This window comes from Hibiscus syriacus, unplaced genomic scaffold (genome assembly GCF_006381635.1).
Source record: "Hibiscus syriacus cultivar Baekdansim isolate YM2019G1 unplaced genomic scaffold, ASM638163v2 tig00011761_pilon, whole genome shotgun sequence".
Lineage (NCBI taxonomy): Eukaryota > Viridiplantae > Streptophyta > Magnoliopsida > Malvales > Malvaceae > Hibiscus > Hibiscus syriacus.
In genome coordinates, this window is record NW_024062256.1 from 1,160,689 (window position 1) to 1,187,031 (window position 26,343).

Consider the following 26,343-nt stretch of genomic DNA (forward strand, 5'->3'; position numbering starts at 1 on the left):
CAGTCTATTACCTGAGTGTGTGTAACCAAGCCGAAATAGTGACGGTTAACAAAATTGGTAAGTGTAGGTCCTTGTAAAGTTACGTATTTGAGGCTCTAGCATCCTGCTTTGTTTTATTTCATTTTGGTCATTACTTGTATATGATTTGATTCCTAGAATTTTCATTTAATGCAATTTGATCATAGTTCTGTTTTTAATTGTCTAATGCCTTAATTTGAGCATTAACTTTTAACCTTTTATTCTAGTTATGTATTAAATTTGTAAATTAAATCCCCTCGATTTTAGAATTAATCACTGAGTCAATTATCACACTTGTTCAGGCTTAGGCAGAAAAATAAAACTAAAATAACTTAATTGCATTTGAGCCCAAGATCAGTTAGTAACCAATCAAAGGCTTAACCAATAGGCTAAATCTAATATTTAGGAATCAATAAAAATATTTCCATATATTATAGTTAATGATAGAAATAAAATAGACAAGTGAGAACTTAAATCTAGGCCAATTGAGAATATGATAACACTTGGATTGCTAAAAAAACTAATATTTAGGAATCAAATAAAATATTTTTATAATATTTTTAAATTAAATTTATTTATTTATGATTATATATGAAATTATATTTAAAATTAAATTAAAAATTTATTTAACATACCCGAACTCACGAGCAAAATCTAAAATCAAAAGATAAATTTATAATTTGAATCTTAAATATTTTTTTCTTATGATTATAATTTAAAGTTTAAATTATTTTTTGAATGATCACATATATATATCATTAAAAATAAATATGAAAACAATAAATTTTGTTTAAAAATACTAAAATCTTAAATCAATTATAAATAAACTATTAGATTTATCAAATTAATTAAATTAAAATTAAAAACCCTCTAATCAGAATGTGACATGTGTCACAATTTGATTGAAGAATAAATTTATTAAATTAAATTGAAATTAGGAACTAATTAAAAATTAAGAATTAAAGTTAATCTTGTGATCAAATTGATTAATTCTAAAATCTAAGGGATTTAATCTATAAATTTAATACATGATCAGAATAAAATATTTTAAAGTTAATGCTCAAATTAATGCATTAGACAAATTAAAAATAGAGTCAAGATCAAATTGCATTAAATTAAAAATCAAAGGGAACAAATCATAGATATGTAGTGACAAAAATGGAAGAAAACAAAGCAGAGTTCCAGCGTCGCGAATACGTAACTTTACAAGGACATGCACCCTAATTATACTAATTTTATTAATAGTCACATAAATACTTCCGTTAAATGTTAATGACATATGACTATATTGAAACTATTTAAATAGTTCAGTGGTCATATTGACGCAAATTTAAAATGGTGGTCATTTTGAGACCAACCCATAGTTGGATGGTCATTTATTTAGTTTACCCCTGTTTTACTGTCTCTCCCCAAAATGACTTGGACAATTTGACATTTGAAAGGATGCTTTGAACTCCTTCAGTGGTCCGATTCCTTCTCTCAGTCACACCATTTAATTACGATGCCTTAATTGGAGTCTTTTCGAGCATGATGCCAAATACTTGCAATATGTCACAAAAGGGCCTCGATACTCTTCACCATTGTCTACTCACACATTCAAGCTTTTTTCGAGTTTCACTTTCTATCTTGGCACTGAGCTCTTTGAATGCCCTAAGCACATGGCCTTTTATTTTCAACTAGTATACTCAAACCTTTCTCGAATTATCATCAATTAAAGTAAAAATATAAAAGCTCCACCAAGAGAAGTTTTAGACATTGAGCAAACATCAGTGTGTAGTAAATCAAGAGCATGGTTTCTTCTATGCAATTCATAACCTCGACAAAATGAAACTCTATGTTATACGTTCAAGTGATTTACCCTTTACTTCGGGAAGAAGCTCCTTTCAGACTAGGATTTACAATCCTTTCTTGCTCATGTGATTGTGAACTAACCTCTTATTTTATAACTCCAAGCATGCATTGTCATCAGTACATTGGCTTCTCCCTTGTGTAACTTTTCTTGCATTATATACAAGGAGTCTTGTTTCCCTTAGCAATGATCATACTAGTTCTGGTGAGTTTTCGTTTTCGTCCACCAAAATGATTCAAATGTCCAACATCATCTAGTTTTCGGATGAAAATAAGGTTAAGACGCATGTTTGGCACATATCGAACATCCTTTAATACGATTTCACAATTAATATTGGTTTTTAAAATTACATTGTGAAATACCCACAATGTTGCTAGTTACCTGACTTTCCATTTCCATTGAACCAAAATTACCACTTCGGTATGTTGAGAAAAACTCTCAATGTGGGGTTACATGAAATGAAACCCCCGAGTCAACAATATATGAGCAATCATCATGTGCAATATTGAGATAATATTCTTCTCCAAATAGAAAGGTCCCAGCCTCATTTTCCTTCACAATTATTGCGGTTGTGCTTTTGTCTATAGTTTTATTTGAATCAATTTGGTCGGACTTGATTGTCCTATTCTTTTGATCTCTTTCGAGATTTTAACACACTTACTTCTAGTGATTTGGCTTTCTACAATAGTAACAAAAACATGTCGGAGCATGATTTGGATTGATCACGGGATTTATCATTAGATTTGGCATGACATCTTTCTTGGCTCTTATTCCTTCCCTGATTCTCTAGTATATTGACTCCGAAATGGTTTGAATGATCTCAATCCTTCTATCTAGTTTTTTTCATTCATCAAACTTTCTGATGCAATATCCATGGTGATCTTATCTCAGTCCTATCTATGGAACAAAGCAACTTTTCGTAGCAAAAACTGTACAAGCAGTTCTTGTTGGGATTGTGGTCGGCAGTATATTTAACATTGAGCAAATAAAATATACAAATTCATGATAAGATGAAGTTAATGGACTCAAAATGTAGATTTCGAGCCAATTCAGATACACAAATTTTCGCAATATCCTGCCGTATTTCTCTTGGTCCACTGCGACCAAATTGCCAAGATTTCTCAGGTCTAGTTTCACAATTCATGTTTTCCATGATCTAGGGCTTTTATGTGTTAGTGGGGAAGAAAAAGCGTTAATAAAGACCCTAAAATAATTTTTGAATTTAAATTTAATTTTGATATATATTAATGAAAAAATCTGATTTAGAAAATAAAATATGTACGTAAATGATGTGGGAAAAAAGATTGATGTGGACTTTTTAATTAGTTGAGACTATTAATGTTATGGTGAAAAGAGTTCATGAAATAATTAGTTGAAAATGGTGATTGATTCGGTTTTGTCTTGGAGAAGTGGACGGCTAAGCGTGGCTTTAACGTAGATTGAACCTGGACTGCTTTTGAGGAGAAGATTAAGAGACCAATGAGAGGCATTGGGGCGTTTGTGCTTGCATAGGTCTCGGTAGGAGAAGTAAATACGAAATGCCATAACCCTTCTTGGGATTATCTATTTGATTTATATATCTATTAATCCAGATTAGATATTCTAATATTATTATTCAAACCATATGTTTTCAAAGTGTTATACTGAGCAATATACTTATAATTATTAATTACATGCAATTAAATAGCTAAGATACTGCATCTTATCTATGCCACAGATTCTGCTTTTTCTAGGCGGTTGGCCAACTCGGATTCCGATATCCTGAAATGGTAGATTTGGATGTTCTCGACATCAAGCTTCTTGAAATTACTTCCTTTCCTTGTCACAAGAAAATTTCCCCAGTTGTAAGGCCTGTATCTGGCTGGATTTTCTTCACGTGTCAGTTCTTCCAAGGGCTTAATCATGGTGTAATGAGCCGGGTTAAAGAAGAAGGGGATCGAAAACCTTTCCTTCTCCGAATTCACCATCACCCTATGCTCCACGCTCTCATATCTTTCATTGCTCCAAACCTGTTTATGTGCAAAATTATATCATAAATTTTTGTACGATCTGTTCATGGATCGAGTCAGGTTCAAATCAAGCTTAAATACGCTTTCGTTATTTTTAGTTGATTCGAGTTACCTGTATTATGTCACCAACATTAATGATAAATGCATTCGGAGTAGGCTTAACTCGGATCCACTCTCCGTCTGATTTCCGCTTCACTTCCAACCCTCCGACGTCATCTTGAGCGAGGACGGTTAAGCCACCGGCATCCTTGTGCCGGCCAAGGCCAAGAGCTAGTTCCGGAGCAGGGCAAGGTGGATAGTGGTTAAGCCTAACGAAGCTGGTTTGATCCTTGAAGAAGCCATTAAAAGAATCTGCCGGCAAGCCTAAGCTCAAGGCAATAAGTTCCATCAGCTTGAAGGATAATTTTTCCACTTCCCCTGCGTATTCTTCGCACGCCTCTCTGTCAAACAATTATATGTATTCGATACATGTTCAATGTATAAAGATATACACAAATGGTAAGTACGTGCTAAAGTCTCGGTAAATTTCATACATGATAATAATAATAAGGATAAACTATACCAAATACCACTATACTTTAGGTGATATATTGTTTATACATTAAACTTTTAATTTCTTTAATTATAGCATTAGACTTTGGTTTTAAATTCAATTATGTCACTAGGCCATTAAAGTTCAAATAGTGTGATTACCTCGACAAAACGAAATTGTTTTGGCGATGAATATTGATGCCTAAAATGACGTAATTAAGAATAGAACTTTAGTAGTATACCAATTTTGTCATTAAACATTTGAACAATTTATTTTTTGCAATTGCACTATTTCGGTCGTCACCAACAATCAATCATCGTCTGTCATTGACCGTCTTTTGAAATAAGATAAGTACAAAAATGGTTGTGTTTCACCCCCTCTTTCTTCTTCTAAGATTAATTTTCCTTAAAATCCACTCAAAGTCGAGGAAATTATACAAAAAATCTAACATTTGTAGGGGTTTTGGGGCTTTCTTAGTTTTGAGAGATTTGAGGTGTTTGTTCAAAAATTCGATTGGTGAGAAGCATTATTTCGAGAAAATGAACAATATACCTCAAAACTAGCCCCATTGAATGAGCATCTAAAGAAATCATGGTGTCAGCACGTTGAATTTTCAAATGAATTTTCATCAATTTTTAGTGAGTTTCATAGAAAATCAATCCTTGGAAAAGAATGAAAAATGAAATACAAACATTTTTGTATCAACCTTGCCGTGAAAGATGACCGATAACAAGAGGCGATTGACTACCAACGACTGTCGAAAAAATGTAATGACAAAAATGAACTATTTAAAAGTTTAGTGACAAAATCAATATACTATTAAAGTTAAAATGACATCATTTTAATCATCAATAATTTCCGTCAAAATGATATCAATTTATCCATATCATTACAATAATAAAAAGATCTATCCACATTATCATATGTTAAAATTTAACGACAAATGATATAATTTAAATTAAAACTAAATTTAATGTTATAATTAAAGAAATTAATAGTCCAGTTATATACCTTAGCTGGGGAGGGTATTCAGGTCATTGATTATGCCACTCAGCCACTTGTTTGTCATCAGGGCGAGTAGAAGCTGGAACTATGGTTGGATTCTGCACTGTGAAATCAAACACCTCTTTCCAATCTCTAACGTTCTTCGTATGCTCGGAGTCATAATACCCTGAAACCCTCATTTCATCTCTCCTAACCTTCACCTTCTCCTCCAAAGGCTGGTAAAAAAATTCCCTGGTTGCCTTCTCAAGCTTCTCACGTTTCTTCAATGGCACCCCGTGGTTTATCACTTGGAAGAAACCCCATTTCTTACAAGCGTCACCTATGTCGGAAACCAGACTAGCGTCCGGAACTGCATCAGCTGAGTTCAACGCCGAATTAAGATCGATCAAGGGTATTCCTTCAGCTTCGATGGTGGGGAGTTTTGGCCTGTGCTCGAGGTCTTGGATGAAAGCTGGATCAACTTCGCCCATTGTCTTTGCTTTTTTTTTTGCAATAAAAGAGTAGTTGAACATGGTAAGTCGAGTGATAAGAAGAGTGGTTTATATGGGTTTTAACGTAGATTGAACCTGGACTGCTTTTGAGGAAAAATTAAGAGGATAACTAGGTGTAGACACTAATTTTTTGCCCAACAATACTATCCTCGTATTTCTCGGTAACAAGAATAACAACCAAGTCAAAATACTAAATCAAGGCATTTGAGTCCAAGTGGGACTCTAAAACTGAATAAAGGAGCGTTTCAGTTTGAATAGGACTCTACAAATCTATCTAAAAATAGCCAGTTTCATGGTTATAAATTGAGGCAAAAATAAGGTGGAAAAGGGGGGAGGAACGCCCAGCACAGAGAAGTTATGAACAAATCAGAACACGAGACTCAAATTGAAGCTGGGTTAAGGCGGATCTATCCAACGCCTGTCTTCCGAGGCCTAACGCTCTGCTTGCCAAGGACTCTCGTCGATCCAGTACCGATCCTCAGAGTATGCGCTGGAAGCTGCTGCAAGCAAGTGGACAGCTGTGTTGGTCGATCGTGTAACATGTTTGAAGGTGCATCCACGACCGACGGAGGCCCAGAACCCGACGCCGAATGCTCCCTCCTCCTTCGCCATCGCCTCAACCTGAAACGCCAAGTTGATAGATCTATCTCTGGTGTTGGTTTGAAGCTCAAGTTGCAATTTTACAAGGTTCAGTTTTTGCTACTCACTGGAAATTTAAAGCTAACAAGGTGTGAAGTCAAGCATGCAATGAACATTGCTCGAGGGAGAGATTCATCAATGGCGCTCCTCTTGAAGGCTCAGCTTGAGTATACTCGTGGAAACCATCGAAAAGCCATCAGGTTGTTGATGGCATCAAGTACTCGGACAGATGCCGCAATTTCAAGCATGTTTAGCAATAACCTGGGTTGTATTTACTATAAACTTGGGAAGTATCATTCGTCTGCAGTTTTCTTTTCCAAAACACTAAGTATTTGTTCATCTCTTCAAAACACTAAGTACGGGATAGAGATCATGTCCGGGTAGGAATTAAAGCATGTGGGGTAGATATCATGTGGGGTAGGATTTTTATTTTTTTTATTTTGATTTACCTCACTAACCCCTTTTATTTTTTGTTTTATTTCATTTTGTTTTCATCATTCACATCATTAAAACGAGGTGTTGATCCACCAAAAATGTGTTTGTTAAAACATGAATAATCTGCATTAATGGACAAAGGGGTTATAATACAAAGAGATAAAAAGCTCAGAAGTCCAACCGGTATCAAAGAATACTTAGAGGCAAAGGTTTCAGGGGCAAGACGAGGAAATAGTTAATGACCCGGAGAGTCCTTTCGAAAATTACGAGAACAAGATGGTGAAACCCTAGCTAAGCTGGAGACCATTATTGATGAATTCCAAAAATAAGTCGACAAACTCCGGATGGAGGGCTCCAATGGCACTTTCGTTTGGAACGAGCTCGGCATAGAGTGAAGGCCGGAGATGCAGTCATTCGAGACATTTTTTGGGGCAGGCAACTAATCACCCGCACAAGTTTAGCCAAAGGAGTCGGAATGGTTCGACAGGATATTCAACCGGTGAAAAGGCAGAAGACGAATCAACTTTCCAGAGACTGTGCGGGATCTATACCATCAAAAAGATTTTTGTCTCTTCAGACGTAACATTTTTGTCCCCAATAAGGATTATTCAGAATAATAGGCACATTTTTCGGATCAATGCCTCGAACATTTCATGCATCATGCATTCAGACATATTGTGCATTTTGTTATTTTTCTTTACATTCGCATTATTTTTCCTTTTTTTACATTCACATGCCTCATCAAAAATGAGAACATTTTGATTCTATGACATATAAGGAGCTTTACCAACAGTTGTTTGACGCACACGTGGTGTCACCATATCCAGAGAAATCCATGAAGCCCCGTACCCCAGGTAGTATGATGAGAACGCTCATTGCGAAAATCATAGAAGAGTCCCAGGGCGCACTATCGAGAATTACTCCACAATCAAGAGAATCATACATAAAATACGTAACAAGAATCGGATCGACTTCAATAACTTGGGGGCATCCAAGTGAGAAAGACCATTTCATCATTTGAGACATTTTGTTTGAATTTGTTTTTTCATTTTTTTCTCAAGTTTTTGTAAGGACTTTTAAATAAATTTATGTTACTTTAAAGATGTTAAACAATGAATCACATTTGCAAACTTGCAATTCTTTGAATATCATTTGAATTAAGAAACTCTGTTAATGGTTCAAAGTTACGGATCTTTGACAAAGTAACATGATTTAAAAAAAAAAGGACTTTGACCTTATCCAAAATATACCCTCAAACACCATACCATGCTCTTGCAATTAACCAATGTAACCTTTTCCCTTCATAAGGTGCGAACAACATGGGGCATCATTTGCATATGACCATTACTATGCTTTTTATTTAGGACGTTCAATGACGATGATGATCTTTACAAATGAAAGAGTCGAGTAGGTGAATCCAGTTTAGGTCAGTTGTTTGAAAATTGAACTCTAAAGATGAGATTCCTTGACTTTCAAAAACACCTAGACTATGACAGGTTCTTCTTGACAATCTTAAGAAATTAAATCCGTAAAAACTGAGCTATTCCGCTAAGGCAATTGGTTATAGAGGAAACTTGAAAGCCCTGGCCTTATGAGTAGATTACGTTCAAACCATGACATTGCTCGGACACTTGGCAATTCGGTGTTTGCTCCATTGCTCTTGTCAGGCCGAAGACTCTGTGATGAGATGAACCCTTCAGTTAACTTGATAAGAGTGATTATAATATTAAGTTGTCCCTCTAAAGCAATTGGTTTAATGCCCCGGCTTTATGGATTCAGCTAGCCAGATAATGACAAGTTAAATCAAATTTATCTAAGCAAGAAATTTTCGGTAAAATGGACTAAGGGAGTTAAGGAACACCTGTTATAGTCAACTACACACGAGCACTCAAGAATTTCGTTTTTAGACCGATGTTTTTGCACTGCCTTTATTAGAGGAGCCTACAAAGCTTGAACAAATAGAAGATTTCAGAGGACTGAAATAAAAGGTCTAGTAAGTGATCATGCTAGTTGCGTCATTTTGTCCGCACCCAATTGAAGTGCCAAAGCATGTCAAGATATTTAAAAAAAATGACATTTTTTTCCAAAACCTTAGAAAGGAGGTCAAGCTAAAGCCAACCCATCCATTTGAACATTTGTCAAAGAGCTGTAACTCTGAAAACGTTAAAAGAGCTATTGATTCCTTTGATATTCTTTGAACTCACGTTTATAACTTGATTCAATTACGAATAATATTTTACATCATTTTTATCATTTTCTCTCCTGAAACAAGAAAAATGAGAAAAACATTTTCAAACAGAACAATCTCAGATATGAAATGTCTGTAAAGCCCAAGCTCGAGAAGCAAATGGGGCACGATCGATTCCATGGACCAGATTGGCAAACAAAGCACGAAGAGATAACACATAATTCATTCATGTTGCATGCATCTTAGACATACTTAGGTGCATCACATTCCTCATTTTAGCATACATGATTTTTGTAGCTTTTAGAGTCAAGGATACTTGATTCGTAAGCGTCTTTAAAGAACGATGGTGGTTGCTTAGCTCGACAGCAAGAAGCTACACTTCGACCAACTCGACAGATTGAAAATTTTCTCTCGAACTCACAATTTGCTCGAGAGTAGATTTCAACTTCACAATGAAGGATATCTAGCTCGAAGCCAAATATCTAGACAACGCAAGTTCAACTTCACGACGAAGGGACCGCTGGTTGTCAATAAACATTTCTCAATTTCAGAGCCAATTTCAACTTCTCAACGAAGGATCTCGACTCTAGACAACGCAAGTTCAACTTCACGACGAAGGGACCGCTGGTTGTCAATAAACATTTCTCAATTTCAGAGCCAATTTCAACTTCACGACGAAGGATATTGGACTCCAGACAACGCAAGTTCAACTTCACGACGAAGGGACCGCTGGTTGTCAATAAACATTTCTCAATTCCAGAGCCAATTTCAACTTCTCAACGAAGGATATTGACTCTAGACAACGCAAGTTCAACTTCACGACGAAGGGACCACTGGTTGTCAATAAACAATTTCTCAATTTCAGAGCCAATTTCAACTTCACGACGAAGGATATTGGACTCCAGACAACGCAAGTTCAACTTCACGACGAAGGGACCGCTGGTTGTCAATAAACATTTCTCAACTCCAGAGCAAATTTCAACTTCTCAACGAAGGATCTTGACTCTAGACAACGCAAGTTCAACTTCACGACGAAGGGACCACTGGTTGTCAATAAACAATTTCTCAATTTCAGAGCCAATATCAACTTCACAACGAAGGATATTGGACTCCAGACAATGCAAGTTCAACTTCACGACGAAGGGACCGCTGGCTGTCAATAAACATTTCTTAATTTCAGAGCCAATTTCAACTTCTCATCGAAGGATCTTGACTCTAGACAACGCAAGTTCAACTTCACGACGAAGGGACCGCTGGTTGTCAATAAACAATTTCCCAATTTCAGAGCCAATTTCAACTTCACAACGAAGGATATTGGACTCCAGACAACGCAAGTTCAACTTCACGACGAAGGGACCGCTGCTTGTCAACAACAACTTCCCAATCTCAGAGCCAATTTCAACTTCACAACGAAGGATATTGGACTCCAGACAACGCAAGTTCAACTTCACGACGAAGGGACCGCTGCTTGTCAACAACAACTTCCCAATCTCAGAGCCAATTTCAACTTCACAACGAAGGATATTGGACTCCAGACAACGCAAGTTCAACTTCACGACGAAGGGACCGCTGCTTGTCAACAACAACTTCCCAATCTCAGAGCCAATTTCAACTTCACAACGAAGGATATTGGACTCCAGACAACGCAAGTTCAACTTCACGACGAAGGGACCGCTGCTTGTCAACAACAACTTCTCAATTTCAGAGCCAATTTCAACTTTACAACGAAAGATATTGGACTTCAGACAACGCAAGTTCAACTTCACGACGAAGGGACCGCTACTTGTCAACAACAACTTCCCAATCTCAGATCCAATTTCAACTTCACAACGAAGGATATTGAACTCCAGACAATGCAAGTTCAACTTCACGACGAAGGGACCGCTGCTTGTCAACAATAACTTCCCAATCTCAGAGCCAATTTCAACTTCACAACGAAGGATATTGGACTCCAGACAACGCAAGTTCAACTTCATGACGAAGGGACCGCTGCTTGTCAACAAAATTTCATTCAGAATCAATTTCAACTTCACAACGAAAGATGTTGGACTCGAGACAACACAAGTTCAACTTCACAACGAAGGGACGGCTGGTTGTCAACAAACAATTTCCCGGTTCCAGAGCCAATTTCAACTTCACGACGGAGGATATTGGACTTGGAACAATGCTACTTACTTGGATTTCAACTTCACGACGAAGGATATCCAATTCCAGACTCAACTTCACGACGAAGGGGTCACCAACGGTTTCAACTTCACAACGAAGGGAATCGTGCACACAAGCAACATCCATCTTTAGATTGGATTTTAACTTCACGGTGAAGGATATTCAACTCAAAGAAGGAGTGTCTGTCAACACACTTTCCATTTTCAGAGTCAATTTCAACTTCGCAGCAAAGGATATTGGCCTCGAAACAACGCAACTTACATTGGATTTCAACTCCACGACGAAGGATATCCCATTCTCAGGCTCAACTTCACGACAAAGGGGCCATATACATATACAACTTCACAACGAAGGGTATCATACCCTAATAGGTTGACCTTACTTCACAACGAATGAGTCATCTGTAACACATCAACACCAAAGTCTTCAGGTCAAGTTCCACCTTCACGACGAAGTATCTTGAGCCAGAAGACGATCCATGAGTCACTTGCCAAAAGCTTTGAGTTTGATTTCAACTTCACAACGAAGGATATCGTACTCAGAAGTTTCCAGTTCAACTCAACCTCACGACGAGGGAGTCATTTTGTGATTCAATTTAAATTAACAGATCAGTCATTGCATCGGATTTCAACTCTACGGCAGAAGACGTTCGATATGGACAAAATTTGTGTCTTTTTATCTTTGTCCTATTTTTCATTCCACGAAAAATGACAAAGAGGGGCAACTGTAGACACTAATTTTTTGCCCAACAATACTATCCTCGTATTTCTCAGTAACAAGAATAACAACCAAGTCAAAATACTAAATCAAGGCATTTGAGTCCAAGTGGGACTCTAAAACTGAATAAAGGAGCGTTTCAGTTTGAATAGGACTCTACAAATCTATCTAAAAATAGCCAGTTTCATGGCTATAAATTGAGGCAAAAATAAGGAGGAAAAGGGGGGAGGAATGCCCAGCACAGAGAAGTTATGAACAAATCAGAACACGAGACTCAAATTGAAGCTGGGTTAAGGCGGATCTATCCAACGCCTGTCTTCCGAGGCCTAACTCTCTGCTTGCCAAGGACTCTCGTCGATCCAGTACCGATCCTCAGAGTATGCGCTGGAAGCTGCTGCAAGCAAGTGGACAGCTGTGTTGGTCAATCGTGTAACATGTTTGAAGGTGCATCCACGACCGACGGAGGCCCAGAACCCGACGCCGAATGCTCCCTCCTCCTTCGCCATCGCCTCAACCTGAAACGCCAAGTTGATAGATCTATCTCTGGTGTTGGTTTGAAGCTCAAGTTGCAATTTTACAAGGTTCAGTTTTTGCTACTCACTGGAAATTTAAAGCTAACAAGGTGTGAAGTCAAGCATGCAATGAACATTGCTCGAGGGAGAGATTCATCAATGGCGCTCCTCTTGAAGGCTCAGCTTGAGTATACTCGTGGAAACCATCGAAAAGCCATCAGGTTGTTGATGGCATCAAGTACTCGGACAGATGCCGCAATTTCAAGCATGTTTAGCAATAACCTGGGTTGTATTTACTATAAACTTGGGAAGTATCATTCGTCTGCAGTTTTCTTTTCCAAAACACTAAGTATTTGTTCATCTCTTCAAAAGGAGAAGCTTGTAAAGCTATTAACGTTCTCGTAGGATAAATCCCTCCTCATAACTTATAAGTGTGGGTTGTCGTACTTGGCATGTGAGAAACCAATACTCGCTGCTCGCTATTTTCGAAGTCAACTGCGCCCTGCCGCCGTGAAGCGGATCGGAACTTCAACAAGAAAGCGTTGGACACATAAGGCGAAAAAGAACGACTTAAAAGCCGTTACTCAGACTGCAGCTGAAACAAACCCGGAGCTGTGACACCTGCAAGTCCAACCATGTACTCCATGGAGATAGGTTTTGGTCTTCTTCACGGTTTTACTTGTTCAAAATGAGCGATTTATATAAATTTTTGTCTTCGTTCATGGCTTCTATCGGTGTGAACTGGGATTGCATTTGAATTTGATCGATATGTGGCTTATTTTTTTTCACATTTGGCATACCTTAATTTCCATGTTTTGAATTTGTATCAACCTTGCCGTGAAAGATGACCGATAACAAGAGGCGATTGACTACCAACGACTGTCGAAAAAATGTAATGACAAAAATGAACTATTTAAAAGTTTAGTGACAAAATCAATATACTATTAAAGTTAAAATGACATCATTTTAATCATCAATAATTTCCGTCAAAATGATATCAATTTATCCATATCATTACAATAATAAAAAGATCTATCCACATTATCATATGTTAAAATTTAACGACAAATGATATAATTTAAATTAAAACTAAATTTAATGTTATAATTAAAGAAATTAATAGTCCAGTTATATACCTTAGCTGGGGAGGGTATTCAGGTCATTGATTATGCCACTCAGCCACTTGTTTGTCATCAGGGCGAGTAGAAGCTGGAACTATGGTTGGATTCTGCACTGTGAAATCAAACACCTCTTTCCAATCTCTAACGTTCTTCGTATGCTCGGAGTCATAATACCCTGAAACCCTCATTTCATCTCTCCTAACCTTCACCTTCTCCTCCAAAGGCTGGTAAAAAAATTCCCTGGTTGCCTTCTCAAGCTTCTCACGTTTCTTCAATGGCACCCCGTGGTTTATCACTTGGAAGAAACCCCATTTCTTACAAGCGTCACCTATGTCGGAAACCAGACTAGCGTCCGGAACTGCATCAGCTGAGTTCAACGCCGAATTAAGATCGATCAAGGGTATTCCTTCAGCTTCGATGGTGGGGAGTTTTGGCCTGTGCTCGAGGTCTTGGATGAAAGCTGGATCAACTTCGCCCATTGTCTTTGCTTTTTTTTTTGCAATAAAAGAGTAGTTGAACATGGTAAGTCGAGTGATAAGAAGAGTGGTTTATATGGGTTTTAACGTAGATTGAACCTGGACTGCTTTTGAGGAAAAATTAAGAGGATAACTAGGTGTAGACACTAATTTTTTGCCCAACAATACTATCCTCGTATTTGTCGGTAACAAGAATAACAACCAAGTCAAAATACTAAATCAAGGCATTTGAGTCCAAGTGGGACTCTAAAACTGAATAAAGGAGCGTTTCAGTTTGAATAGGACTCTACAAATCTATCTAAAAATAGCCAGTTTCATGGTTATAAATTGAGGCAAAAATAAGGTGGAAAAGGGGGGAGGAACGCCCAGCACAGAGAAGTTATGAACAAATCAGAACACGAGACTCAAATTGAAGCTGGGTTAAGGCGGATCTATCCAACGCCTGTCTTCCGAGGCCTAACGCTCTGCTTGCCAAGGACTCTCGTCGATCCAGTACCGATCCTCAGAGTATGCGCTGGAAGCTGCTGCAAGCAAGTGGACAGCTGTGTTGGTCGATCGTGTAACATGTTTGAAGGTGCATCCACGACCGACGAGGCCCAGAACCCGACGCCGAATGCTCCCTCCTCCTTCGCCATCGCCTCAACCTGAAACGCCAAGTTGATAGATCTATCTCTGGTGTTGGTTTGAAGCTCAAGTTGCAATTTTACAAGGTTCAGTTTTTGCTACTCACTGGAAATTTAAAGCTAACAAGGTGTGAAGTCAAGCATGCAATGAACATTGCTCGAGGGAGAGATTCATCAATGGCGCTCCTCTTGAAGGCTCAGCTTGAGTATACTCGTGGAAACCATCGAAAAGCCATCAGGTTGTTGATGGCATCAAGTACTCGGACAGATGCCGCAATTTCAAGCATGTTTAGCAATAACCTGGGTTGTATTTACTATAAACTTGGGAAGTATCATTCGTCTGCAGTTTTCTTTTCCAAAACACTAAGTATTTGTTCATCTCTTCAAAACACTAAGTACGGATAGAGATCATGTCCGGTAGGAATTAAAGCATGTGGGGTAGATATCATGTGGGGTAGGATTTTTATTTTTTTTATTTTGATTTACCTCACTAACCCCTTTTATTTTTTGTTTTATTTCATTTTGTTTTCATCATTCACATCATTAAAACGAGGTGTTGATCCACCAAAAATGTGTTTGTTAAAACATGAATAATCTGCATTAATGGACAAAGGGGTTATAATACAAAGAGATAAAAAGCTCAGAAGTCCAACCGGTATCAAAGAATACTTAGAGGCAAAGGTTTCAGGGGCAAGACGAGGAAATAGTTAATGACCCGGAGAGTCCTTTCGAAAATTACGAGAACAAGATGGTGAAACCCTAGCTAAGCTGGAGACCATTATTGATGAATTCCAAAAATAAGTCGACAAACTCCGGATGGAGGGCTCCAATGGCACTTTCGTTTGGAACGAGCTCGGCATAGAGTGAAGGCCGGAGATGCAGTCATTCGAGATATTTTTTGGGGCAGGCAACTAATCACCCGCACAAGTTTAGCCAAAGGAGTCGGAATGGTTCGACAGGATATTCAACCGGTGAAAAGGCAGAAGACGAATCAACTTTCCAGAGACTGTGCGGGATCTATACCATCAAAAAGATTTTTGTCTCTTCAGACGTAACATTTTTGTCCCCAATAAGGATTATTCAGAATAATAGGCACATTTTTCGGATCAATGCCTCGAACATTTCATGCATCATGCATTCAGACATATTGTGCATTTTGTTATTTTTCTTTACATTCGCATTATTTTTCCTTTTTTTACATTCACATGCCTCATCAAAAATGAGAACATTTTGATTCTATGACATATAAGGAGCTTTACCAACAGTTGTTTGACGCACACGTGGTGTCACCATATCCAGAAATCCATGAAGCCCCGTACCCCAGGTAGTATGATGAGAACGCTCATTGCGAAAATCATAGAAGAGTCCCAGGGCGCACTATCGAGAATTACTCCACAATCAAGAGAATCATACATAAATACGTAACAAGAATCGGATCGACTTCAATAACTTGGGGGCATCCAAGTGAGAAAGACCATTTCATCATTTGAGACATTTTGTTTGAATTTGTTTTTTCATTTTTTCTCAAGTTTTTGTAAGGACTTTTAAATAAATTTATGTTACTTTAAAGATGTTAAACAATGAATCACATTTGCAAACTTGCAATTCTTTGAATATCATTTGAATTAAGAAACTCTGTTAATGGTTCAAAGTTACGGATCTTTGACAAAGTAACATGATTTAAAAAAAAAAGGACTTTGACCTTATCCAAAATATACCCTCAAACACCATACCATGCTCTTGCAATTAACCAATGTAACCTTTCCCTTCATAAGGTGCGAACAACATGGGGCATCATTTGCATATGACCATTACTATGCTTTTTATTTAGGACGTTCAATGACGATGATGATCTTTACAAATGAAAGAGTCGAGTAGGTGAATCCAGTTTAGGTCAGTTGTTTGAAAATTGAACTCTAAAGATGAGATTCCTTGACTTTCAAAAACACCTAGACTATGACAGGTTCTTCTTGACAATCTTAAGAAATTAAATCCGTAAAAACTGAGCTATTCCGCTAAGGCAATTGGTTATAGAGGAAACTTGAAAGCCCTGGCCTTATGAGTAGATTACGTTCAAACCATGACATTGCTCGGACACTTGGCAATTCGGTGTTTGCTCCATTGCTCTTGTCAGGCCGAAGACTCTGTGATGAGATGAACCCTTCAGTTAACTTGATAAGAGTGATTATAATATTAAGTTGTCCCTCTAAAGCAATTGGTTTAATGCCCCGGCTTTATGGATTCAGCTAGCCAGATAATGACAAGTTAAATCAAATTTATCTAAGCAAGAAATTTTCGGTAAAATGGACTAAGGGAGTTAAGGAACACCTGTTATAGTCAACTACACACGAGCACTCAAGAATTTCGTTTTTAGACCGATGTTTTTGCACTGCCTTTATTAGAGGAGCCTACAAAGCTTGAACAAATAGAAGATTTCAGAGGACTGAAATAAAAGGTCTAGTAAGTGATCATGCTAGTTGCGTCATTTTGTCCGCACCCAATTGAAGTGCCAAAGCATGTCAAGATATTTAAAAAAAATGACATTTTTTTCCAAAACCTTAGAAAGGAGGTCAAGCTAAAGCCAACCCATCCATTTGAACATTTGTCAAAGAGCTGTAACTCTGAAAACGTTAAAAGAGCTATTGATTCCTTTGATATTCTTTGAACTCACGTTTATAACTTGATTCAATTACGAATAATATTTTACATCATTTTTATCATTTTCTCTCCTGAAACAAGAAAAATGAGAAAAACATTTTCAAACAGAACAATCTCAGATATGAAATGTCTGTAAAGCCCAAGCTCGAGAAGCAAATGGGGCACGATCGATTCCATGGACCAGATTGGCAAACAAAGCACGAAGAGATAACACATAATTCATTCATGTTGCATGCATCTTAGACATACTTAGGTGCATCACATTCCTCATTTTAGCATACATGATTTTTGTAGCTTTTAGAGTCAAGGATACTTGATTCGTAAGCGTCTTTAAAGAACGATGGTGGTTGCTTAGCTCGACAGCAAGAAGCTACACTTCGACCAACTCGACAGATTGAAAATTTTCTCTCGAACTCACAATTTGCTCGAGAGTAGATTTCAACTTCACAATGAAGGATATCTAGCTCGAAGCCAAATATCTAGACAACGCAAGTTCAACTTCACGACGAAGGGACCGCTGGTTGTCAATAAACATTTCTCAATTTCAGAGCCAATTTCAACTTCTCAACGAAGGATCTCGACTCTAGACAACGCAAGTTCAACTTCACGACGAAGGGACCGCTGGTTGTCAATAAACATTTCTCAATTTCAGAGCCAATTTCAACTTCACGACGAAGGATATTGGACTCCAGACAACGCAAGTTCAACTTCACGACGAAGGGACCGCTGGTTGTCAATAAACATTTCTCAATTCCAGAGCCAATTTCAACTTCTCAACGAAGGATATTGACTCTAGACAACGCAAGTTCAACTTCACGACGAAGGGACCACTGGTTGTCAATAAACAATTTCTCAATTTCAGAGCCAATTTCAACTTCACGACGAAGGATATTGGACTCCAGACAACGCAAGTTCAACTTCACGACGAAGGGACCGCTGGTTGTCAATAAACATTTCTCAACTCCAGAGCAAATTTCAACTTCTCAACGAAGGATCTTGACTCTAGACAACGCAAGTTCAACTTCACGACGAAGGGACCACTGGTTGTCAATAAACAATTTCTCAATTCAGAATATCAACTTCACAACGAAGGATATTGGACTCCAGACAATGCAAGTTCAACTTCACGACGAAGGGACCGCTGGCTGTCAATAAACATTTCTTAATTTCAGAGCCAATTTCAACTTCTCATCGAAGGATCTTGACTCTAGACAACGCAAGTTCAACTTCACGACGAAGGGACCGCTGGTTGTCAATAAACAATTTCCCAATTTCAGAGCCAATTTCAACTTCACAACGAAGGATATTGGACTCCAGACAACGCAAGTTCAACTTCACGACGAAGGGACCGCTGCTTGTCAACAACAACTTCCCAATCTCAGAGCCAATTTCAACTTCACAACGAAGGATATTGGACTCCAGACAACGCAAGTTCAACTTCACGACGAAGGGACCGCTGCTTGTCAACAACAACTTCCCAATCTCAGAGCCAATTTCAACTTCACAACGAAGGATATTGGACTCCAGACAACGCAAGTTCAACTTCACGACGAAGGACCGCTGCTTGTCAACAACAACTTCCCAATCTCAGAGCCAATTTCAACTTCACAACGAAGGATATTGGACTCCAGACAACGCAAGTTCAACTTCACGACGAAGGGACCGCTGCTTGTCAACAACAACTTCTCAATTTCAGAGCCAATTTCAACTTTACAACGAAGATATTGGACTTCAGACAACGCAAGTTCAACTTCACGACGAAGGGACCGCTGCTTGTCAACAACAACTTCCCAATCTCAGATCCAATTTCAACTTCACAACGAAGGATATTGAACTCCAGACAATGCAAGTTCAACTTCACGACGAAGGGACCGCTGCTTGTCAACAATAACTTCCCAATCTCAGAGCCAATTTCAACTTCACAACGAAGGATATTGGACTCCAGACAACGCAAGTTCAACTTCACGACGAAGGGACCGCTGCTTGTCAACAAAATTTCATTCAGAATCAATTTCAACTTCACAACGAAAGATGTTGGACTCGAGACAACACAAGTTCAACTTCACAACGAAGGGACGGCTGGTTGTCAACAAACAATTTCCCGGTTCCAGAGCCAATTTCAACTTCACGACGGAGGATATTGGACTTGGAACAATGCTACTTACTTGGATTTCAACTTCACGACGAAGGATATCCAATTCCAGACTCAACTTCACGACGAAGGGGTCACCAACGGTTTCAACTTCACAAAGAAGGGAATCGTGCACACAAGCAACATCCATCTTTAGATTGGATTTTAACTTCACGGTGAAGGATATTCAACTCAAAGAAGATGTCTGTCAACACACTTTCCATTTTCAGAGTCAATTTCAACTTCGCAGCAAAGGATATTGGCCTCGAAACAACGCAACTTACATTGGATTTCAACTCCACGACGAAGGATATCCCATTCTCAGGCTCAACTTCACGACAAAGGGGCCATATACATATACAACTTCACAACGAAGGGTATCATACCCTAATAGGTTGACCTTACTTCACAACGAATGAGTCATCTGTAACACATCAACACCAAAGTCTTCAGGTCAAGTTCCACCTTCACGACGAAGTATCTTGAGCCAGAAGACGATCCATGAGTCACTTGCCAAAAGCTTTGAGTTTGATTTCAACTTCACAACGAAGGATATCGTACTCAGAAGTTTCCAGTTCAACTCAACCTCACGACGAGGGAGTCATTTTGTGATTCAATTTAAATTAACAGATCAGTCATTGCATCGGATTCAACTCTACGGCAGAAGACGTTCGATATGGACAAAATTTGTGTCTTTTTATCTTTGTCCTATTTTTCATTCCACGAAAAATGACAAAGAGGGGCAACTGTAGACACTAATTTTTTGCCCAACAATACTATCCTCGTATTTCTCAGTAACAAGAATAACAACCAAGTCAAAATACTAAATCAAGGCATTTGAGTCCAAGTGGGACTCTAAAACTGAATAAAGGAGCGTTTCAGTTTGAATAGGACTCTACAAATCTATCTAAAATAGCCAGTTTCATGGCTATAAATTGAGGCAAAATAAGGAGGAAAAGGGGGGGAATGCCCAGCACAGAGAAGTTATGAACAAATCAGAACACGAGACTCAAATTGAAGCTGGGTTAAGGCGGATCTATCCAACGCCTGTCTTCCGAGGCCTAACTCTCTGCTTGCCAAGGACTCTCGTCGATCCAGTACCGATCCTCAGAGTATGCGCTGGAAGCTGCTGCAAGCAAGTGGACAGCTGTGTTGGTCAATCGTGTAACATGTTTGAAGGTGCATCCACGACCGACGGAGGCCCAGAACCCGACGCCGAATGCTCCCTCCTCCTTCGCCATCGCCTCAACCTGAAACGCCAAGTTGATAGATCTATCTCTGGTGTTGGTTTGAAGCTCAAGTTGCAATTTTACAAGGTTCAGTTTTTGCTACTCACTGGAAATTTAAAGCTAACAAGGTGTGAAGTCAAGCATGCAATGAACATTGCTCGAGGGAGAGATTCATCAATGGCGCTCCTCTTGAAGGCTCAGCTTGAGTATACTCGTGGAAACCATCGAAAAGCCATCAGGTTGTTGATGGCATCAAGTACTCGGACAGATGCCGCAATTTCAAGCATGTTAGCATAACCTGGGTTGTATTTACTATAAACTTGGGAAGTATCATTCGTCTGCAGTTTTCTTTTCCAAAACACTAAGTATTTGTTCATCTCTTCAAAAGGAGAAGCTTGTAAAGCTATTAACGTTCTCGTAGGATAAATCCCTCCTCATAACTTATAAGTGTGGGTTGTCGTACTTGGCATGTGAGAAACCAATACTCGCTGCTCGCTATTTTCGAAGTCAACTGCGCCCTGCCGCCGTGAAGCGGATCGGAACTTCAACAAGAAAGCGTTGGACACATAAGGCGAAAAAGAACGACTTAAAAGCCGTTACTCAGACTGCAGCTGAAACAAACCCGGAGCTGTGACACCTGCAAGTCCAACCATGTACTCCATGGAGATAGGTTCTGGTCTTCTTCACGGTTTTACTTGTTCAAAATGAGCGATTTATATAAATTTTTGTCTTCGTTCATGGCTTCTATCGGTGTGAACTGGGATTGCATTTGAATTTGATCGATATGTGGCTTATTTTTTTTCACATTTGGCATACCTTAATTTCCATGTTTTGACTTTTGCATTAATCAATTTAATTAAAACATATACTAATGTTAATTGGATTAATTTTACCTTGACTACATGATTAGGTGTTGTTCTATTTCCTAGATTGCTTGCCTGCAAAATGCGACCACTAATTGCCTAATTGTACTGTTTTGGTTGGGTTATAATTTGGTTAATTAGGGTCTTGACTGTTTTAATGGGCTAGTAATTAGCGTGATAAATTCCCATGTTTGATTAATAAATTATTAGTAATTAGATCAGATTTTTTTGAACGTTTTGTTAATTGATTAATTGTTTTGTAAATTTAGATAACTGTTGTTACTAAACTTACATTATTTATTAATTGGTTCTAATTGACTTTAGTTTTGATACCTATACACTCACATTACTTATTCTTATTCGTAATTGGACTATAGGGAAATAATTTGATGATTCAATAATTATCTCTCTTTTGGCCTTAATTTGATGCATGTTGTTGAAATTGGGTATGTTTAAATCAAATATTTTTTGACTTTTTTCGGTAGTAATTCCAACCAATCAGAGATAAGTAATTCGAATCGAATATTTTAAATTTTAATTAAATTATTTAATTTTCGCAATTAAAGACAACCGAAAAATTAATTGGTACCGAAAGGGCGGTTCAAGGGTGCTAATCCTTCCTTGATCGTAACCGACTCCCGAACCCGACACGTTTCTGGTACAACGCAGATCAGGTAAGATGGTGTCCGACCCACCTAAATTCGTTTTAAAATGGTCGGTGGCGACTATAACCTAATTATGCCAAGTCGAAGCCCAATTCCCCGGATGCGCACCAACCGAAAGACGGTTGCGACACTAGGTAAAGAAAATATGGACAAAATCCTATTACTGAACTTTCGTGCGAGGCCAGTGAGTAGCAGTGGCGTTTGTGCTTGCGTAGGCCTCGATAGTATAATTGACTACGGAATGTGAAAAAATAGCAACAAGAGAACAAAATTCGATTACGAAACCGGGAGAAAAAAATACATATTTTAACAATTTCCAGATGTTTTCAAATAGGCCTATTTTATATACAAAATTATCATCCTATTATTCATTATATTTCAAATTCCTCCATTTCTGTTAAAATTAGACAATTATTTAAACTGTACGTTAACATAATGATTGAGATATGATAGTCGTTTGAGATTCTAAGATTAGATTTTATCACATCACAGTAAACATGTTAATATTCATCTTAAATTATCGTCTACTTTTTAATAGAAACTGATGAGTTTGAAACATAATAAATAATTGGGTGATCATTTTGTAACTTTTAATAGTAGAGGGACTCAAACAAAGTAACACTCTATAGTCGGAGGACTATTTTATAATTTTTAATTATTAAGAAACTTAATAAAGTAACTCCCTATAGTCAGGGGATCATCTGTGTACTTCCCCACACACACACACACACACACACATATATATATATATATATATATATATATATATATATATATATACAAACATTAGTTTAATTTCATAATGGCTAAGATCGTTATAAACAGGACAGAGCATAATGACTAAGATCGCTATAGAAAACAATTATCTGAGGGAGGCACATGAAGATAGAATTGGCATCATGATGACTGCATTCAAGTAGATAAGCCAATAGGACAACTATTAATGGAAGACTGGAAGAAAATTAATACGGATGATGTTATTTGTTTGGATTTTCTTAGAGCTTGGGCAAATATTCGGTCATGTTATTGAAAGTTTGGGTACTTCATGAAGCTATTGGCCATGCAAAGAGAATAGGATTCACCAAATCTTGAAATTGAGGAGGATAACATCGAAATGGAAGTGGTTTGACTGCTCCAACACATCCACTAAGAGGTCCGTGTGTTGAAAGTTGCACCGAATGTGCAAGTTGCACCGAATGTGCAAGTTTCACCGAATGTTGAAAACATAAATCAATTCCACCAAATGGTGGAGTCAACAATTGGCTGTAATTGTTGAAATTTTTGTGATGGTATAATTGAATTTAGTCGTTATACTTTAGGATATTTACAAGATTAGTCCTTAAGCTTCAATTATAAATACCTTAACCCATTTAGCTTCAAAATCATCCCAAATCATTCTAGCTTTCTCCCAATACTAGAGAATTTAGAGAGTTTTCTTGAGAGTTGTTTTCTCCTTTTTATCAAGAGAGAATTATCATTGTTTTCTCATTGGTAGATCAAGAGATGTTGTAATTCCTATTTTCTCATAATGAAATTCTTCTACCGTTGCCCGTGGTTTTTACCCTATATTATTTAGGGATTTTCCACGTAAAATTTGTGTCTTCTTTATCTCTATTTTTTATTTTCTTAAATTATCAGTTGATATTTTGCTCTATCCGATAGTCGTCTTCCGCAACAATTGGTATCCGAGCCAGATTTGAGTGTGTAATATCTGCTTATTTTCTTTGTGGTTGCCACCAAAAGGTGGATCCTCCAACATAAAAAAGTAAGAAGGTATTACACATTCTTTGAAGGTTTCAGAAAATTATTCACGATAGTGAAATAGTGGGAGCTATCCGTAATAGAAGCTATGACAATGAAATTTGATATTGAAAAATTCAATGGGAGAAATTTCTTAGTGTGAAAATTGAAGATAAAGGCTATCTTGAGGAAAGACGGTTGTCTAGCAGCTGTCAGTGAAAGGCCAGTAGAATTCACAGTGACAACAACTGGATTGAAATGGACAGGAATGCTATGGCCAACTTTCATCTAACATTAGAAGATGAAGTATTGTCAAGCATCGAGGAGAAGAAGATAGCTAAGAAGATATGGGATCATCTCACCAAACTGTACGAGGTCATATCGCTGAACAATAAAATTTTCCTTAAAAGAAAATTGTACACTCTCCGGATACCAGAATCTACTTCAGTGACGGAGCACTTAAACACGATGAACACTTTATTTTCTTAGCTTACATCCCTAAGATGTACAATAGGAGAATAAGAACGTGATGAACTTCTACTTCAAAGTCTACCTGATTCGTATGATCAGCTCATCATCAATTTGACAAACAGTAATGTCACCAGTCTAGTCTTCTATGACGTTGCAGCTGCTATTCTATAAGAAGAAAATCGACGCAAGAATAAGGAAGACAGACAAGTAAATCTGCAACAAGCAGAAGCGTTGACAACGATGAGAAGGAGATCAACAGAACTTGGCCAAAGCAGCAGTCACAAACATGGTAGATCAAATTCGAGAAGCAAGAAGAATTTAAAGTGCTACAACTGTGGAAAGAAGGATCACTTGAAGAAGGATTGTTGGAGTCTAAATAAAAACTTCAATCCACAAGGCAATATCGCAAACACTTCAAATGATGGAGATACTCTATGCTGTGAAGCATCAACCACCGTGGAAGACAAAAATATTTGCAAATATATGACTCATTGATTCGGGAGCAACATATCACATGACCTTAAGAAGAGAATGGTTCCATCATTATGAACCCGTCTCAGGAGGATCTATGTATAGTTACAATGATCATGCCTTACAGATCGTTGGCATGGGAACCATCAAATTGAAGATGTATGATGGAGTAATTAAAGTTGTTAGAGATGTGCGACACTTGAAAGGCCTAAAGAAAAATTTATTATCCTGTGGATTGTTTGATAATAAATCAAGCAAGATTGAAACACGGAAATGAATCATGAAGGTGTTCCGTGGAGCGCTTGTGGTGATGAAAGGCGAAAGGATATCAACAAACTTGTACATGCTGAAGGGAGAGGCTTTGCTAGAAGCAGAAGCCTCTGTTGCCTCATGTAGTTCAGGTTCTGTAATGCTATGGCATCAGAAACTTGGACACATGTCAGAACAAGGAATAAAAGTCCTTGTGGAGAAAAAGCTACTTCCAGGCTTAACAAATGTATCACTTACTTTGTGTGAGAATTACATAACAAGTAAGCAACACCGGTTGAAATTCAATACGTCAAATTCTAGAGGCAAAAGTGTTCTAGAATTGGTTCACTCTGACGTATGGCAAGCACCAGTTACATCCCTAGGCGGAGCAAAATACTTTGTCTCATTTATTGATGACTACTCTAGGAGATGTTGGGTGTACCCTATTAATAAGAATTCAGACGTGTTTTCAACTTTCAAAAACTTCAAAGCACGGATGGAACTTGATTCTAGAAATAAGATCAAGTGTTTCAGAACAGATAATGGAGGAGAATGCACAAGCAAATAACTTGATGACTTTTGCAGGAAATAAGGCATCAAAATACAGTTCATAGTTGCGAACACTCCTCAACAAAATAGAGTGGAAGAGCGGATAAATAGAACCTTGTTAGAAAGAACAAGAGCAATGTTGAGGGATGCAGGCCTAGAAAAATCATTCTGGGCAGAAGCAGTCAATACCGCCTGTTTAACTGCAATAGAGCTGAAGACACCAATGGACATGTGAACTGGTAAACCAGCTGATTATTCAAACCTCCATATATTTGGAAGTATTGTGTACGTGATGTACAACTCCCAAGAAATTTCAAAGCTGGATCAAAAATCCAGGAAATGCAAATTCTTGGGGTATGCTGATGGTGTAAAGGGGTATTACTTGTGGGATCCCACTGCCCGCAAAGTGATCATCAGCAGGGATGTTATCTTTGTAGAAATAAAAAACAAAGAAAAGAATACGATGATAGTGTTGAAAAGTCAGAGACTACAAATATACATGTGGAAAAGGAGGTTGAACAAGGAGATTCTTCTGA

General features: G+C 37.9%; 3 protein-coding genes across 3 annotated transcripts; all 3 read right to left on the reverse strand.

Moving 5' to 3' along the window:
- Positions 1-3,514: 3,514 nt before the first annotated feature.
- On the reverse strand, positions 3,515-4,327 carry LOC120204917 (probable 2-oxoglutarate-dependent dioxygenase At5g05600; the record flags this gene model as incomplete). Its single annotated transcript, XM_039204909.1, has 2 exons — positions 3,515-3,876; positions 3,989-4,327. Coding segments are annotated over 2 exons (642 nt in total), but the record flags the coding sequence as incomplete, so codon positions are not given.
- Positions 4,328-5,442: 1,115 nt separating this feature from the next.
- LOC120204918 (1-aminocyclopropane-1-carboxylate oxidase homolog 8-like) lies at positions 5,443-5,883 on the reverse strand. Its single transcript, XM_039204910.1, has one exon. It carries the CDS (start codon positions 5,881-5,883, stop codon positions 5,443-5,445), a length of 441 nt encoding a protein of 146 aa, XP_039060841.1.
- Positions 5,884-13,720: 7,837 nt separating this feature from the next.
- LOC120204919 (1-aminocyclopropane-1-carboxylate oxidase homolog 8-like) lies at positions 13,721-14,161 on the reverse strand. Its single transcript, XM_039204911.1, has one exon. It carries the CDS (start codon positions 14,159-14,161, stop codon positions 13,721-13,723), a length of 441 nt encoding a protein of 146 aa, XP_039060842.1.
- Positions 14,162-26,343: the final 12,182 nt, after the last annotated feature.

Coding starts and splice junctions, on each gene's coding strand:
- LOC120204918 (XM_039204910.1), bottom strand. CDS start 5,883: ATGGGCGAAGTTGATCCAGCTTTCATCCAAGACCTCGAGCACAGGCCA.
- LOC120204919 (XM_039204911.1), bottom strand. CDS start 14,161: ATGGGCGAAGTTGATCCAGCTTTCATCCAAGACCTCGAGCACAGGCCA.